Raw genomic sequence first — 13,212 nt, 5'->3', positions numbered from 1 at the left:
CCTTGATTTTGGCAAACTTTATGTTTAAGTGTCAGCTACAAAGATTCAAAATGGGAAATCTTTTGCTGGAAATTTTGTTGCATTAAAAGGTGTTTAAAATTATCTTACTGCAAGAACTAAGGACTAAGAAAAGATGAATTGTTAGAGTGAGTGCATCAAAGTAATACAAATAATATCATCCTCCTTCTTTTCCCTGAAGCCCTGAAAGCAAAAGTTGAGGAAGATCATAGGGATATTTGTGTTTTATATAGGAATTTAGCAGAGTATTGGTTTCTGGATTTGGAAGGGGAAGAGGCAGCAGTATGAGTGGATGCACATTGTTATCAGTCCCTTCTCAGCAGTCCCCTGCTTTGAAGCAACAGCCTTTTGTTCCTGAGCTCTGTCTCTGGGCTTCCCATCTGTCTTAAGGTCCAGATGTAAACCAGCAGTTTACTTCTAGTTCCATGATACCTGCAACCTTCTAGCCACAGTGGTCCCAGTTACTAGGGACAGAGAGGTCAAGCAGGGTACAGAGGAAGAGTTCATACTTGCAGTGCAGTAGTTTTCTCCACTGTTGTTAACCTTGCTCGTGGCTGCACCCAGTGTGCTCAGAATGGACACTTTTAAATCTGATCCGGAGACTAGTAAAGGAGGGAGCCTCTGCATTGGCCTTGAGCATCTCCAGTGCTTCTGGAGTTTCTGTGCCAGATGGATGAGATACCAGAGTGTGCACAGACTCCTGGGCAGGGTTGTGTAGGAAACACTGGTTGGGACGTAGCATTCTGCGCCTTGGTTTCTCTCACAGAGTAGTGGGATGTGTTATTCTTAACAGGTTTCCAGTCTCCTATTAGTGCAGCAGTTGTCAGTATATTGAGTTTTAATACAGCTTGATAGAATGAAATATAAAATGCCTTTGGTTTCCTCCCTGTAGTTGGGAAGCATGACTTTGGTGTTCTCTCACAAGTTTTTTTTGTGCACTGGCACAAAAGAGCTGTGTGCTAATGTTAGCTGCTGCTTGGCAGACATGATAATCTGAATAACTTTTATTCATCTCAAGGGCTGCTGAGGAGCGACTCTATACCTGAGGTTGGAGAGGATGCTGCTGCTACAGTCGGTATGGCAGAAACACTCTCAGAAGAAGAACAGGATGAGCTAAGAAAAGAGCTTGCCAAGGTAATTCTTTTGCAAATAGCTCTTAAACTTGTTTTGATAATGAAAATCTGGGATAATGTTATCTTTGAACATACAGTTAATGCTTTGCATAGTTATTCTGTGAGTGTCTAAAGCTGGCACTTCTGTGTATTGCACAGAAAGGAAGGGTGTCAAGGAGAAAAGAACAGCCAGTTCTAGTGATGGGAAATTCAGCTGTGAGTGCTGAATGTACAGATCTTAAACCAAGATACATAAATACCTAACCTTTTAATTTTTTTCTCGAGTGAGAAAGGGGTAAATAAGCAGTCAAAGAGAACGTGGTTGGAAGCCAAACCCCAAGTTTTGTCTCAACTGGTGTGGAGTAGCTAAAGCTGTTTCTTTCATGAAGAATGCTTTGTAGTAGTATCTGTGTAGGCACTGTATTGCTAGTGTCTAACCATGTTACTATTCTTGTCCATAACAGAATATTTTTAAGAGTGAGAAAAAGTAGCATTCTTTGAAGGACAGACATGCAAATATTCAAGCCTGATACATGCCAAAGTCAAGCTTTGTTAAGTAGCCAGTCTTTTTTCTTTAATAGCTCTGTGGGACTTTAGGACCATTATGAAAGACACTAACTTAAGCCTAAGGTTGGCGAACAAAGGTTAGCTGTGAAGTAAGCACATGTAATACATTCTTGTATTTGGCAGTCCTGAGTATCATTTCATGCCAAAGATAGTGAGGGTAGGCTGGTCCTGCTAGGATATGTCACACTGGGCTTCGGACAGATATCCAAAACAAAGGTGCACTGAAGATACTGTAAGGAGTACAATGAGGAGCTGTAAGGAGCTTAAATGAGTGGGCAGCCTAATACTCTAAACTAGGGTGATCTTTCCTGGATGAGGAAGCAGGATTGGAGGTATGCCCTTGCCTTTGTACACATGGCTTTAGTGCCTCTGTCACTTTTATATAGCTTACAGAATGGCACTGTAGAACTGTGCTGACATCTCTGGTCATGCTTCTAGGAGAAGCTTAAGTGACCATCTGAATAAAGAAGGAAATACACAAACAATATGGTTTTCTAGTTACAGAGCAGGTGCTGTGTGTTTTATGTTTGTGTGGGTTTTGACTGCTCAGTCTGTCACCATTTCCACACCTGCTCTGGGGAAGGCACTCCTGTGGCTGGATCCAGTCAACAGGTGCTGGCTTAAGCCACAAAAGGACCTTTCTGGTGAAGCAAGGAGACAAAATTTGTGTATGGATCAGAAATGCTCAGCTTCCTGATACTGGTCACACACTGGTATCTCTTCTGATGTGGAAGTAGAATACAGGCTTGGCCATTGTCTCGGGTTGACTAATCTTCAACCTGTAATGATTTCTAACTCTACAGTCTTCTAGTTAGCAACTTCCTTGTACATATTCCTGTAACAGAGCTAGCTGCAGGTAGTTTACTTTCTCACTAGCTCTTGTAATCTATGTTGCATTTCTCTTTTTGTATTTAGGAATGACTGTGAGGCAATGTTAAAAACCTCTGTTAGCCCTCCCATTACTGATGTCTACTAGACGCTTTAAAAGAAATACATAGTTAAATGGTTGGGTATATTGCTTGTTAACTGTTTACCACTTTTTAACAACTCTCCTGCCACAGGTGGAAGAGGAAATCCAGACGCTCTCACAAGTGCTAGCTGCCAAAGAGAAGCATCTAGTAGAAATCAAGAGAAAGCTGGGAATTAACTCACTACAGGAACTAAGGCAGAACATTACCAAAAGCTGGCAAGACGTTACATCAACCACAGCGTATGTACCAGCTTATCATGATTGTTTAGACTGTTGAAAACTGTTTAGATCTTGTGTCATGTCTAAACACTCTGTTCTTGTGAAATGAGTATAAATAACACAAAATTAAGTTATATTAAAACTTCTCTGGGTAAATTAACACAGATTATTTTTTTAAAGAAGAACACTGCTAGCCATATCTCATGTGAAGGAAGAATGACCAAAATATGGGCTATTCTAACACATTTTTTTTGTCTGCTAGATCTGAGATACCAAGGTGTCCTAAGTCCAACAGAATATCCTTCTTTTCCACCCTCAGAAATTGTTGTAAACTGAGCCCATGCAGGAAGAGTATGAAGTCACAGTTACTGTTCTTGCCAAACACAAGTGTTAGCTTAAGGTCTAGAGCAAGCTACCTTCTGCAACTAATGACTACACAGAATGTAACAAGATGTACCTCAAACTTTTTATGGTGAATTTTATTGACAGAACTGTGTGGTACAAGAATTTAGACACTCGGCACAAAAAATAGACCTTTTTCAGTGTGTGTGCACATAGTGTTGTTTTTTGGTGTTTTGTTTTCTTTTGTGTTTTTTGAGTTTGGGTTTTTTTTTTTTGTTGATTGGGGTGTTTTCTGTGTGAGTTTACTTTATATTTTACTAAATCCTACAATAGCAGATAGCATCTGTTCTAGGGGTGGGGTAGTGTAGTTGCATGTTGGTGAACCAGGTCTGAAGTCAGAGGTGGCAGAGATGCTGTAGCCAGAAGGGACTGCAAAGGCTCAAAATAATGCCTTAAGCAGGTTTTCCATTAGACCCAAAAGCTGAAGTGTACCTCTGCATTTGATATGAATATACACACACTAAAAGGTTCCTTATGTGTTCTATTAAAATAACTAAAAACTAAATGGTTTTTTTGAATGCAGATACAAGAGAACATCAGAAACCCTGTCTCAGGCTGGTCAGAAGGCTTCTGCTGCTTTTTCTTCTGTTGGTTCAGTCATAACCAAGAAATTTGAAGATGTCAGGTAGGTTTCTTTACCTTTTCCCAAGTAATTGCATTTTTTATTTAAGTGGGTAATCACTGCAATAAATTTATGCTATTAACATACCTAGTGCTTTTAAAAGCTAATCTATCCAGAGCCTTCAGCAACTGTTTTAGGGGAGGTAAGAGACTTGCTGCAAAATCTGCTTGTATGTCCTCACTGATGCTGAGCAGTTCTGTGGTGTGTATTTTACGTAGGCGAGAGAAGCAATGTGTGCTACTACCTCCCCTGCTGCTCTTACTTTTCTGGTGTGATTGCAGGTGGCAGTCTCTGCCTGCCTCTGTGGGATATACATAGCACTAGCATTTCTGCTCTCTTTCTCAGCTTGTGGAATATTATATTTAAACAAGTAGTATCTTTAACTTTTTGTATTTTCTTGTTTGGCTTTTTTTTTGGTTGTTATTTTTGGTTTTTATTTGATTGTTTGTTTGTTTGGGTTTTTTGTTTTGTGTGTCAATTCCTTCCAGGTGTGATTTATTTATTTCTAAGCTGTTCTGCCTCATAGAAGTGGCTTGATTTTATTACATTTTAAAGAGACTGTTGGCACTTTTTAATTCTTAACTACTGTTGGCATGCAACATGTTTTGACTTTGTGCCAAATGACACAGCCCTTCATACACATTAGGTAAGTCTGACAGTCATTTTTAGAACCATATTGAGCTGCTTGCAAAAGTCCTGCTGGATGCAATACAATCAGATGCTCAACCTACAATTCCTTGATTATATAATTCTTAGTATTGGAGCCTATACAATTATTCATCTCCACAGGTAATTTGTTGTTTTTAAACTTATTTTTCAATTATTGGGCAAATAGAAATTCACACGTTCTCACAGAATATTGCTGCTTTGGAAGCAGTGTAATAAAATCAGCCGTTCGAAAGTGATGCCATTAACCTCTTGCTTTTTGAAGTCTAGTGAGTAAACACTTTGAGTACAGCTACACAGTTACTTATTTTTCTTCAGATTTATCAGAACTTCCTTTCTCTCTTTAATGCTTACTCTGGCATTGTGCAGACTACAGGCATTTTCACATTCCTTTAGGTAAGGTGGGCACAAGAATTGCTTCTGAAACTAAGCATGTAGTCAGACTGTCTCCATTAAAATTTTTAATTAAAGTTTTGTCTGTAAAAGGTAATTTCTTCTTTTCTCCAGCGTTAGTTAATGTCAGGGAAGGTGTTTCTTCATGTTCACCTGGTAACTATCTTAGAACATGAAATCTTGAGTATACATAATAATTAATTAGTCTCCCTTCCTTGTGGGAAAGAAACCCACTAAAATGATTCTGCAAGGTTTTTTGTCAAGAGACAGAATATGGTGTTGAGGTCAATGGCATGCAGGATTCCTCCTTTGTCTGTACAATGTTTGTGCCATGGCAGAGTATAGAGATTTCCCCCTTTTTGTGTCTATTACAATGGCTGTTCAGCATTGTGACTCTAACTAAATTACTAGAGTCTAAATGTAAAATAGTTTGTCCATTCTTTGTTCATAGTTTGTCCAGTGAAACAGTCCTTGAGTTGATTACTTTAGCAGCGCCAGTATTTTAGTTACTTCATCTACATTACCTTTGATCTAAGCAAATACTCAGTGTTTTCAGCAGTTAAAAATCCTGTGTAACAACTTCTGTCCATTGCCTCTCAGCCCATCTATGCACACCTGAGCCTGACTTAATCTTTTCTGTACTCCCCCACTAAGGAGCTAAAGACAGCAGTAGAATCTCTACAAAGATGTTGGGATCTGGCTCCTAGAGTACTAACTGGGAGCTGTTGTCCCAGGGGAGGAGATGGGCAGAGGCACAGGATGCTCAGGATGAGAAGGATGATCACAGGATGAGAACTCAGACTCTGAAGTGAGCTCAGTTTGATCAGGTATGAGAATAGCAGCCAGTCTGAAATATGTCCCCTTTAGCATCAGTGAGACAATGGGAACCTGGAAGACTTCTCTGTTAGCTTTGATGCAGAGCTCAGCTGCTCACTTAACAGGAGTCACTTTTCTACCTTAAGACTATGGTGTTCCCCAATTAGTATTAGACTATTGCACTGGACAAGGACAAGCACAGACTCAGAGCTGTCTTCCACTTCAGGAATACCTTAAGAGTGTCCTAATTACTCCAGTTAGTAGCTCTGTGGGTGTTGAGTACTCTTTATCAGAAACTGGGCCACTGGGAGGGAATGTAACAGTACCAGAGAAGTCTGCACTGTTGGTGTGCTGCTCAGGGAGAATCATGGCAATGGAAATGCAAAGTATTGTTATAAATTCAGGAGTAGCTGGGTTTAGAAAACAAAACAAAAGTGTGAAGAATTAGTGCTGTTGAAGATCTTAGTTGCACTTGAAACAAGAGATTAAAAGCCTTTAAGTTGTTTTGTTTTTCATAAGAACTGAATTCATCTGGAATTCAGCCAGTGAATTCAGGTCCTGAGGTTATATGACTACTCAAGGGCAAATCTGAGCTTCAGAAAGGTTTAGATGCCTAAATTCTGTCCTGGAAATGATAGCTGATGGGCCTGTTACTTATTTGAACCAATACTGAATATGCAGGTGCATTTTTATTCTTAAACTCTTACATTGGCTTCATTGTGGCTTCACTTTCCCTTGCATTGTTTTAGTTGAGGTACTTCTCAGCTGTAATGATGTGATTTCTTCCATGTTGGACTATTTCTACATATTCCATGCAGCAAACATCACATGCAGGTTTTCATTCGTGCGCTGCAAAGTGATTTAATAGGGAGCTGCAAAAGGGAGTGAGGCAGCTACTGGAGCTGTGATTTTGGAAACTACTGAAATGGAGAGGAAGGGAGAACTGGTAGTGCAATGTCAGTATATTTTTGCTTCCTTTTTGTATTTGTTTCCTCTGCTCTTTATGATGAAAATGAACGTTGTTCCTTCTTAGGTTTCTCTTAATACCTTTATTCTCTTTGTAAGAATTTGTTGAAGTTTTGATGAGCTAACCTTCCTTGTGTAGGCAACATCAGTATTCTGTGCAAAACAATAGTAGTACCAAGATGTAGCCTCTGAGCAGTCCTGACTTTGCACTTGGCTCCTCCTGCTCTGCATCCATATAATGAAGGAAAGTCCATCTTTGCCTTGCTCTGGGATTGCAGAATAACTTTCTTTGTTTGCTTTAGAAGTCTGATCTATGATCTTGGATTCCTATATACTATAACTTACCAGCATATCAGCTGGAAATTTAACTACTAACAAAAGTAACTAGCTACTGTGTATGTTAGGCTGTGTTTTCTAGGCAGGGACTGGCACACCTCCTTATGCCTTTTCAAAATGTTATGCAAAGGAGTAGCTTTAAAAAATTATTGTGTAAAAGATAATAAAACTTTAATGCAATGCAAAATATGGAAAAGACTGGAGAGCAGCTTGCTGTGCCTTTTTTATTTACTGTCTTTTTTAAGCTAGGGATTTGCTTTTGAGCATTGCAAAGAGGGCTTCTCTTTTTCAAACTGCCCAACTTGATGGCCTAGTTCAGTGAATGCTTTAGTGTGGCATTGTTATTTGGGAAAAGAAATACAAGTTCTTTTCTTTATAAAGCTGTTCAAGGCTTAACTGTGCCTCTTTGCACTATTTGAAGAACAGGTGATTTATGTTAAAAAAATAATCAACTGCATTTATCTAATTCAGTTCTTTTGCAAACCAGATCATTGTGTGATAAAACTATATAATACTTTATGGTGTCATTTTGCAAAATGGATACTGAGTGTATACAGAAATGTGATGTACAATGGCAAGTAAATTCGTCATGAATGCATGAATAGTTCTTTTATTAAATGATTTCTGAGATTAAATGAAACTTGTGTAGACACCTGTTAAAATATCTGCAATACACTATAGGTTGTTTTTCATAGTGCGCAGTTCTACAGTTTGTAAATATATGTATTTAATCCTCTTTAGCCTTAATCTTCTTTCAGGGAGAAACTTCTTGTAGCGTGAGGGGAATTGGCTGAGCATTGACTAGTTAGTGTCGGTGCAGTTCTGTAATAAAACCTGCCATGTAGCAAGCCCAGAACTTGTAGTAATCCACATCAGTGAGGAATATAAATTACAGTCCAGAAGACAGTCAGCTTCTCTGTGTTCTGGAGAAGCCTGTAGAAGCCAGACCATCCATAAGAATGAAACACAGGAGAAATGAGGTTGGGGAAATAGATTAAACATAGCTGTACATTACTGTAGCCTTGTGTATCTGGTTCCTAGTATGCTGTAACTACAAATCAACCTATATTTGTGCATCTGCCTTAAGGGATCCCAACCTTAGGGGAGCTTTTTGTGCGTGTTGTTTTATTCTATCACGGTATTTTACTGATGAGCCTCAGAAAGAATCTCTTAAAACTCGTTCTGCAATAAACATAGAACTTTTTTTCTTCTGTGAATGTATCTTCCATTGATGGTGCTGAGATGCTAATTGAAAGTTTGGAGGTACATCTTATGAGAGAGTTGTCTGCCTTTCCTCCTGTCCTCCTCCAGCAACTGCCTAGAAAGGATTCTCTTAATAGACGTTATAAAGCCTAGACAAACTTTGACATTCCATATATAGGTATGAAAAACTGAGATCATCACTTGTAATAATTCTAAGTTACTGTTGTGGTATTTGATAAGAAACATTTAACATATAAGGCTTGTTTGTATTGACAGTAAACAGGCATTTTCTATATGGAACTAAATTTGATGGCAGGTCTTGAGGTTATTTGGGAGCTCCTTAATCTATATCCAGTCACCTTCTAGGAGTAGATGTGTGTTCTTGCTAGACAAACAGTAACTGTATAGGAACACTGGCAGGTTACAGAAATCCTCCATGAATTTCAGAACACAGGACTAGGACTTTATCCCTGCTTCCAGCATAAACCTGACCTTGAATACTGACTGATGTGTCTGCTTTTGTTGGATAATGTATATTGATGAGTAGATAATTTGTATTGATGAGCATAAAAAACTTACACTGAATTGAAATGGAAGCCTTCTGGAGGTAGGGATAATTCTTTCAGTAGGAAGATTAGTTGATTGATCTCTCAAGTGTTTGCTACTTGCTATCGGCAAAACTGTAAATGCAGCATGACTCCTGTTGCTTGAGAAGCTCAAGGCGTAGACAGACTGTTGCAGCTAAGCAGAACCAAGTACTAAGAAGCATGGCACTCGAATCTTTCTAAAAGAGAAAAAGGTTGCTGCAGCTTTTGCTCTGGTGTACTTGTGTGTGTGTGTGCATGGCTAAGCAATTTAAGAACGCAAATCCAAGCAGTTACTATCTAAGACTCTGTAAGACTGTTTGGCTGTCTACCAAAGGTAGTCTATAGAAGTCAGCTCTCTAAGCCAATTTCTTCTCAATGTAATACTTAAACTAACTTTTCGCTTTCTTTTCTCTTAATGCTGGCATTTAGTATACGCTCCATACAACATTCAATTAGTATGCCTATTATGAGGTAATGTATGCATAATCCAGCTGTTTGGTTTATTTATTTTCATGTGTGGAATCAAGTCAAAGTGAACTTAAGTCAGCTAACATAGTTTTAAAAAAAAAACCCAAAACCCCACCCAGCTTTGTAGTGGACTTCCTGTACATATAGGATAAAATTTGTTTTATTTCTGCTTAACAGAGGGGGTTATCAAACATCTGGAATGTGACATTTCCCTGCTGTTTGGAAAACTGTAACAGCTTTTCCCTGTCTGTTAAAATATAATGCTACTAAGTGATTCCAAGTTTAAAAGGCAGTAGCTTGGCATATGTTTTTGAAAATGAAAGTGAGTTAAAAAGCCCCTGTGGTTTCACAAAAAGTCTCTTGGTGATCTGGGGTGCTTGCCTTTTCTCTCCTCTTGCTTGGCACTGTGTCCCTCCATCTCCTGCGAGAGTCTGGTTTGATGCATGTATCACTGTGTGCTTTCCCAAGGAAAAGAGTGCTGCTAAGTGTGAGTGACCTACACAAACGCCAAGCGAAGGGAAGCTGTAGACTTCTTTTGAAAAACACCCTTGTCTTTAATATTTATATAATACATTTTTGAGTCCATCAATCCTTAGTCCCGGTCCACTGAAGGCAAGCATTTTCCATCCTACATAAAGGCAGAAAAAGTGTACAAAATGTTGCACAAATTTGCACATGGCAGTGACAGCTATTTGGAGCATTAAGCCACTCTTCTGACCCTAATGAATTATACACCAGCCCTCAGCACTGGAAATCCCAAGCTGTCCTGCTCTTTGTATGCAGAACTTACCATTTGTAATTACAGCTGCCTTTGGCACTTAAAGGCAAGGGGGAGTCTTGCTTAAATTTAACATGTTAGCAGAAAATGCCACTGTGAACCATGTTTTATTAATTGAACATGTAGCAAAGTAAACTGAACGAGTTTTCTTATAAAAAGTGAAAAAACTTTGATGAGCTTTCTTCAGTAATAATTTATTAGGCTAACCAGAAGTGAGGACTAAGATTTTTCTGAACAAGTGCTTTAAGCCAGAAACATGTTTGAAATCACTGGGAATAATAAGCCAAATCTAAAATACTTGCTAGTTCTCCTTTCCATGTTGATATGAAGGATCCTGTTGCTGGACCTGACAGTGTTTAGTTGCCAAAGATGAAAGTGAGCTTGCAATTTGAGTATGTTTGAATTTTAATTTTGTAGTACTTGGGGGGTCCAGATGTAAACTATTTTTAGGCTATCTTTAAAACAGGGAAAGAGTCCCAAACAAATCTCATGTTGCTGTTGGGAAAAAGCAACTGTCTGCCTGTTTTGTGATATTTATAGGTTAACTAGATGTGGTTTTAATTCCGTGCTTCCTTTTTTTTTATTTTCCTAGAAATTCTCCTACTTTCAAATCCTTTGAGGAAAAAGTTGAAAACTTAAAGGTAAGAATTACTAAAACACCTTGGTGATTCTAGAGCTGTGAATGTGGAGAAAAGGCTCAAGTAGATTCTGGGCAGCCTATTTTTTAGTTACTGGTAAATAGTTGAAGAGCTGCTTAGATGAACAACTTTTTAAGTACTGTGGAAGTGGTTTCTCTGCCTAATGATTTGCAAATAAAATAATGGGCTGCCTGCACCTCATACAGGAGGATGCCTTTAGAAGAACTAATCTGCTGGTGAGTGTTTGCTGCCAGATACGTACAGATTTGTTTTCAGAATATTGTGGAGGTCTCTTAGACCTGGAAAAGCTGCTTTGTTGAAGAGAGTTATTAAACTCATGCAGAGGTACTGGTTTTGTACAGTTAAGCATGTTTGGCATGCCAAGTAACTACTGTGCTATGTTGGGGCTCTCTCTGTCTTCTAGTCTAAAGTTGGAGGAAGCAAACCTGCCGGGGGAGACTTTGGAGAAGTTCTCAACTCTGCTGCCAATGCCAGTGCCACAGAAACTATTGCAGAACAGACAGAGGAAGAGACCCACTGAGATTTCTACCTCCGTCCTGCTACCCACTGCCAGATGCTGCAAGCAAAAACCAAGCACACTTGTAACATTCTCTGCGCTCTTTCCACCAGATGTGCTTTTATTTAGCACGTAGTTATTTTACCCAATTAACTGATACCAAGCTTGTTTGTGGGTTCAAAATATTTTTGAAACTAAAATACATTGTTTGGAGTTTTGTGTGGGAAGGGGAATTTCTATGCCTTTCAAGCATTTAAAGGACTTACCTGTAATTTGAAGGCAACCTTTAAAATATAGCAATGAAAAAAAAACCTCTTTTGAGAAGTGAATTATATTGTACAGATACTGTGGATACATAATTTCTCTTCAATCTGTAACTACTGCTCAACTTAATCCTTATCGATCTACTGCTGCTGCCAAACTGAAGCTTGTTACTTGGGTCCCTTGTGATTGTTTCAGTTGAGTGTTGCCTGCAAGGGACACTGGACTAGGAGACTGGACAAGGAGGAAGGATCACTCCCAGCTAAAGAAAGGACTTCAGTTTCAGCAGGCTTTACACAAGTTATAGCAGGATCACACATGGGTAGGAATGTATTGTCTTATGAGTGTGCTCCTCATACAGCCGGCGTGAATAGGTAATACAGAGCATCTAAAACTTACCCATCTGTCCATGCATTGTCCACCTAGGAAACTTCTGACCAACGCAAGATGTCTCATAGTGCTGGTTTGGTTCAGTCACCATAACATTTTCAGTCTTGTTTTTTGTACAGGCTGTCACTGTGGTAAGATAACACTCTTCTGAACATTTGACCAGTCACAAATAGATTCATCTTCATTCACATGTGGTGGTGTCACATTCACACTAACAAAGCATGGACTGGAAGAATAAGCCTGACCCTGGAAGTTGTTCTTTTTCAGTCATCAAGAGAATTGCTCCTAAATCCTAATGTTGTTTCCCTTGCAGGCTGAACCCTGAAAACATCTGCTACCCTGTCTTACTCTTTTCTATGTATTTAAGGCCTGTACCTCAAGCAACACCCCTGTTCCTGACTCCAGAAGTCTGTTTTGAGAGGTACACAGTGTCATCAGTCAGCATAGCTCTCTTAAAAGATCTGTCCTCCTACACCTTGTTTTGTCTGCTGTATTCCTCAAATTTCTTGTGTTTCGTGTGTTTCTGCCACATGGTTAGAACGTTTTATCACCGTGCTTAGAACTGGAAACAAGTTTTGCTACATTTGTGTGAAATCCATGAAACTTCAACTGCAGACACAGGTGTCTGGAGGAAAAAAGGTTGGCTCCTGACAACCTTGCTAGCATGTCAGATATAGAATGTATGCTTAATTACATGTGAGAAGCTTAATAAAAATCTGTATGTGAGGAATTTATTGTCCTGTGAACATGGAGGATAATGTAAACAAGTAAGGAAATTTTATTTCTAATTGAAACAGTCCTGTAAGTTTGGTTCAAAGCAGTGCTGATACATACCACAGTACGGGGGGGAATCTACATGGCTGAGCTTGGCATTTCCAGAGAAGACTGAGCCTAGGTTGCCTTCTAGTGGCCTACATAAAATTACAAAATCACAGAATTGTTAGGGTTATAAGGGACCTCTGGAGTTCATCTAGTCCAAACTGCCTGCCGAGGCAGGGTCACCTCTAGAACAGGTTACACAGGAAGGTGTCCAGGTGGGTTTTGAATGTCGCCAGAGAGTGAGAATCCACGGCCTTCCTGGGCAGCCTGTTCCAGTGCTCTGCCACGACATAAAATTAAACTGCTCTGGTTACAGCGTGAAGTTCAGAAAATGGGTTGACATGTTCCTTCAGCCCCTGCCAGCTCCGCCTTAACAAAGGAACAGAGAACTGAATGGTATAGAGAGAATGTAGCTCTTCCTCTTTAGGGTCAGTACCACGTAGGACAGGTTCTTCTGGAACATG

The 13,212-nt window shown here is 39.4% G+C and overlaps 1 protein-coding gene across 4 annotated transcripts in view; it reads left to right on the top strand.

Moving 5' to 3' along the window:
• The window catches only part of TPD52 (tumor protein D52), a 40,435-nt gene extending 27,776 nt beyond the window's left edge, over window positions 1–12,659 (top strand). For 2 of the 4 annotated variants that reach the window (XM_039548612.1, XM_010405055.4), the window contains exons 2-8: window positions 1,037–1,152; window positions 2,759–2,907; window positions 3,812–3,913; window positions 4,946–4,972; window positions 9,307–9,348; window positions 10,716–10,764; window positions 11,186–12,659. In XM_039548612.1, coding sequence (XP_039404546.1) covers window positions 1,037–1,152; window positions 2,759–2,907; window positions 3,812–3,913; window positions 4,946–4,972; window positions 9,307–9,348; window positions 10,716–10,764; window positions 11,186–11,302 — 602 coding nt within the window. In that variant the 3' untranslated portion in view covers window positions 11,303–12,659. The remainder of the gene's footprint in view (window positions 1–1,036; window positions 1,153–2,758; window positions 2,908–3,811; window positions 3,914–4,945; window positions 4,973–9,306; window positions 9,349–10,715; window positions 10,765–11,185) is intronic. The other 2 variants (XM_010405056.4, XM_010405057.4) reach the window with 2 other exon arrangements.
• The last annotated feature ends 553 nt before the right edge of the window (window positions 12,660–13,212 follow it).

The sequence above is a fragment of the Corvus cornix genome, chromosome 2 (genome assembly GCF_000738735.6).
Source record: "Corvus cornix cornix isolate S_Up_H32 chromosome 2, ASM73873v5, whole genome shotgun sequence".
Taxonomy (NCBI): domain Eukaryota; kingdom Metazoa; phylum Chordata; class Aves; order Passeriformes; family Corvidae; genus Corvus; species Corvus cornix.
This window is presented reverse-complemented; position numbering and strand designations above follow the sequence as displayed.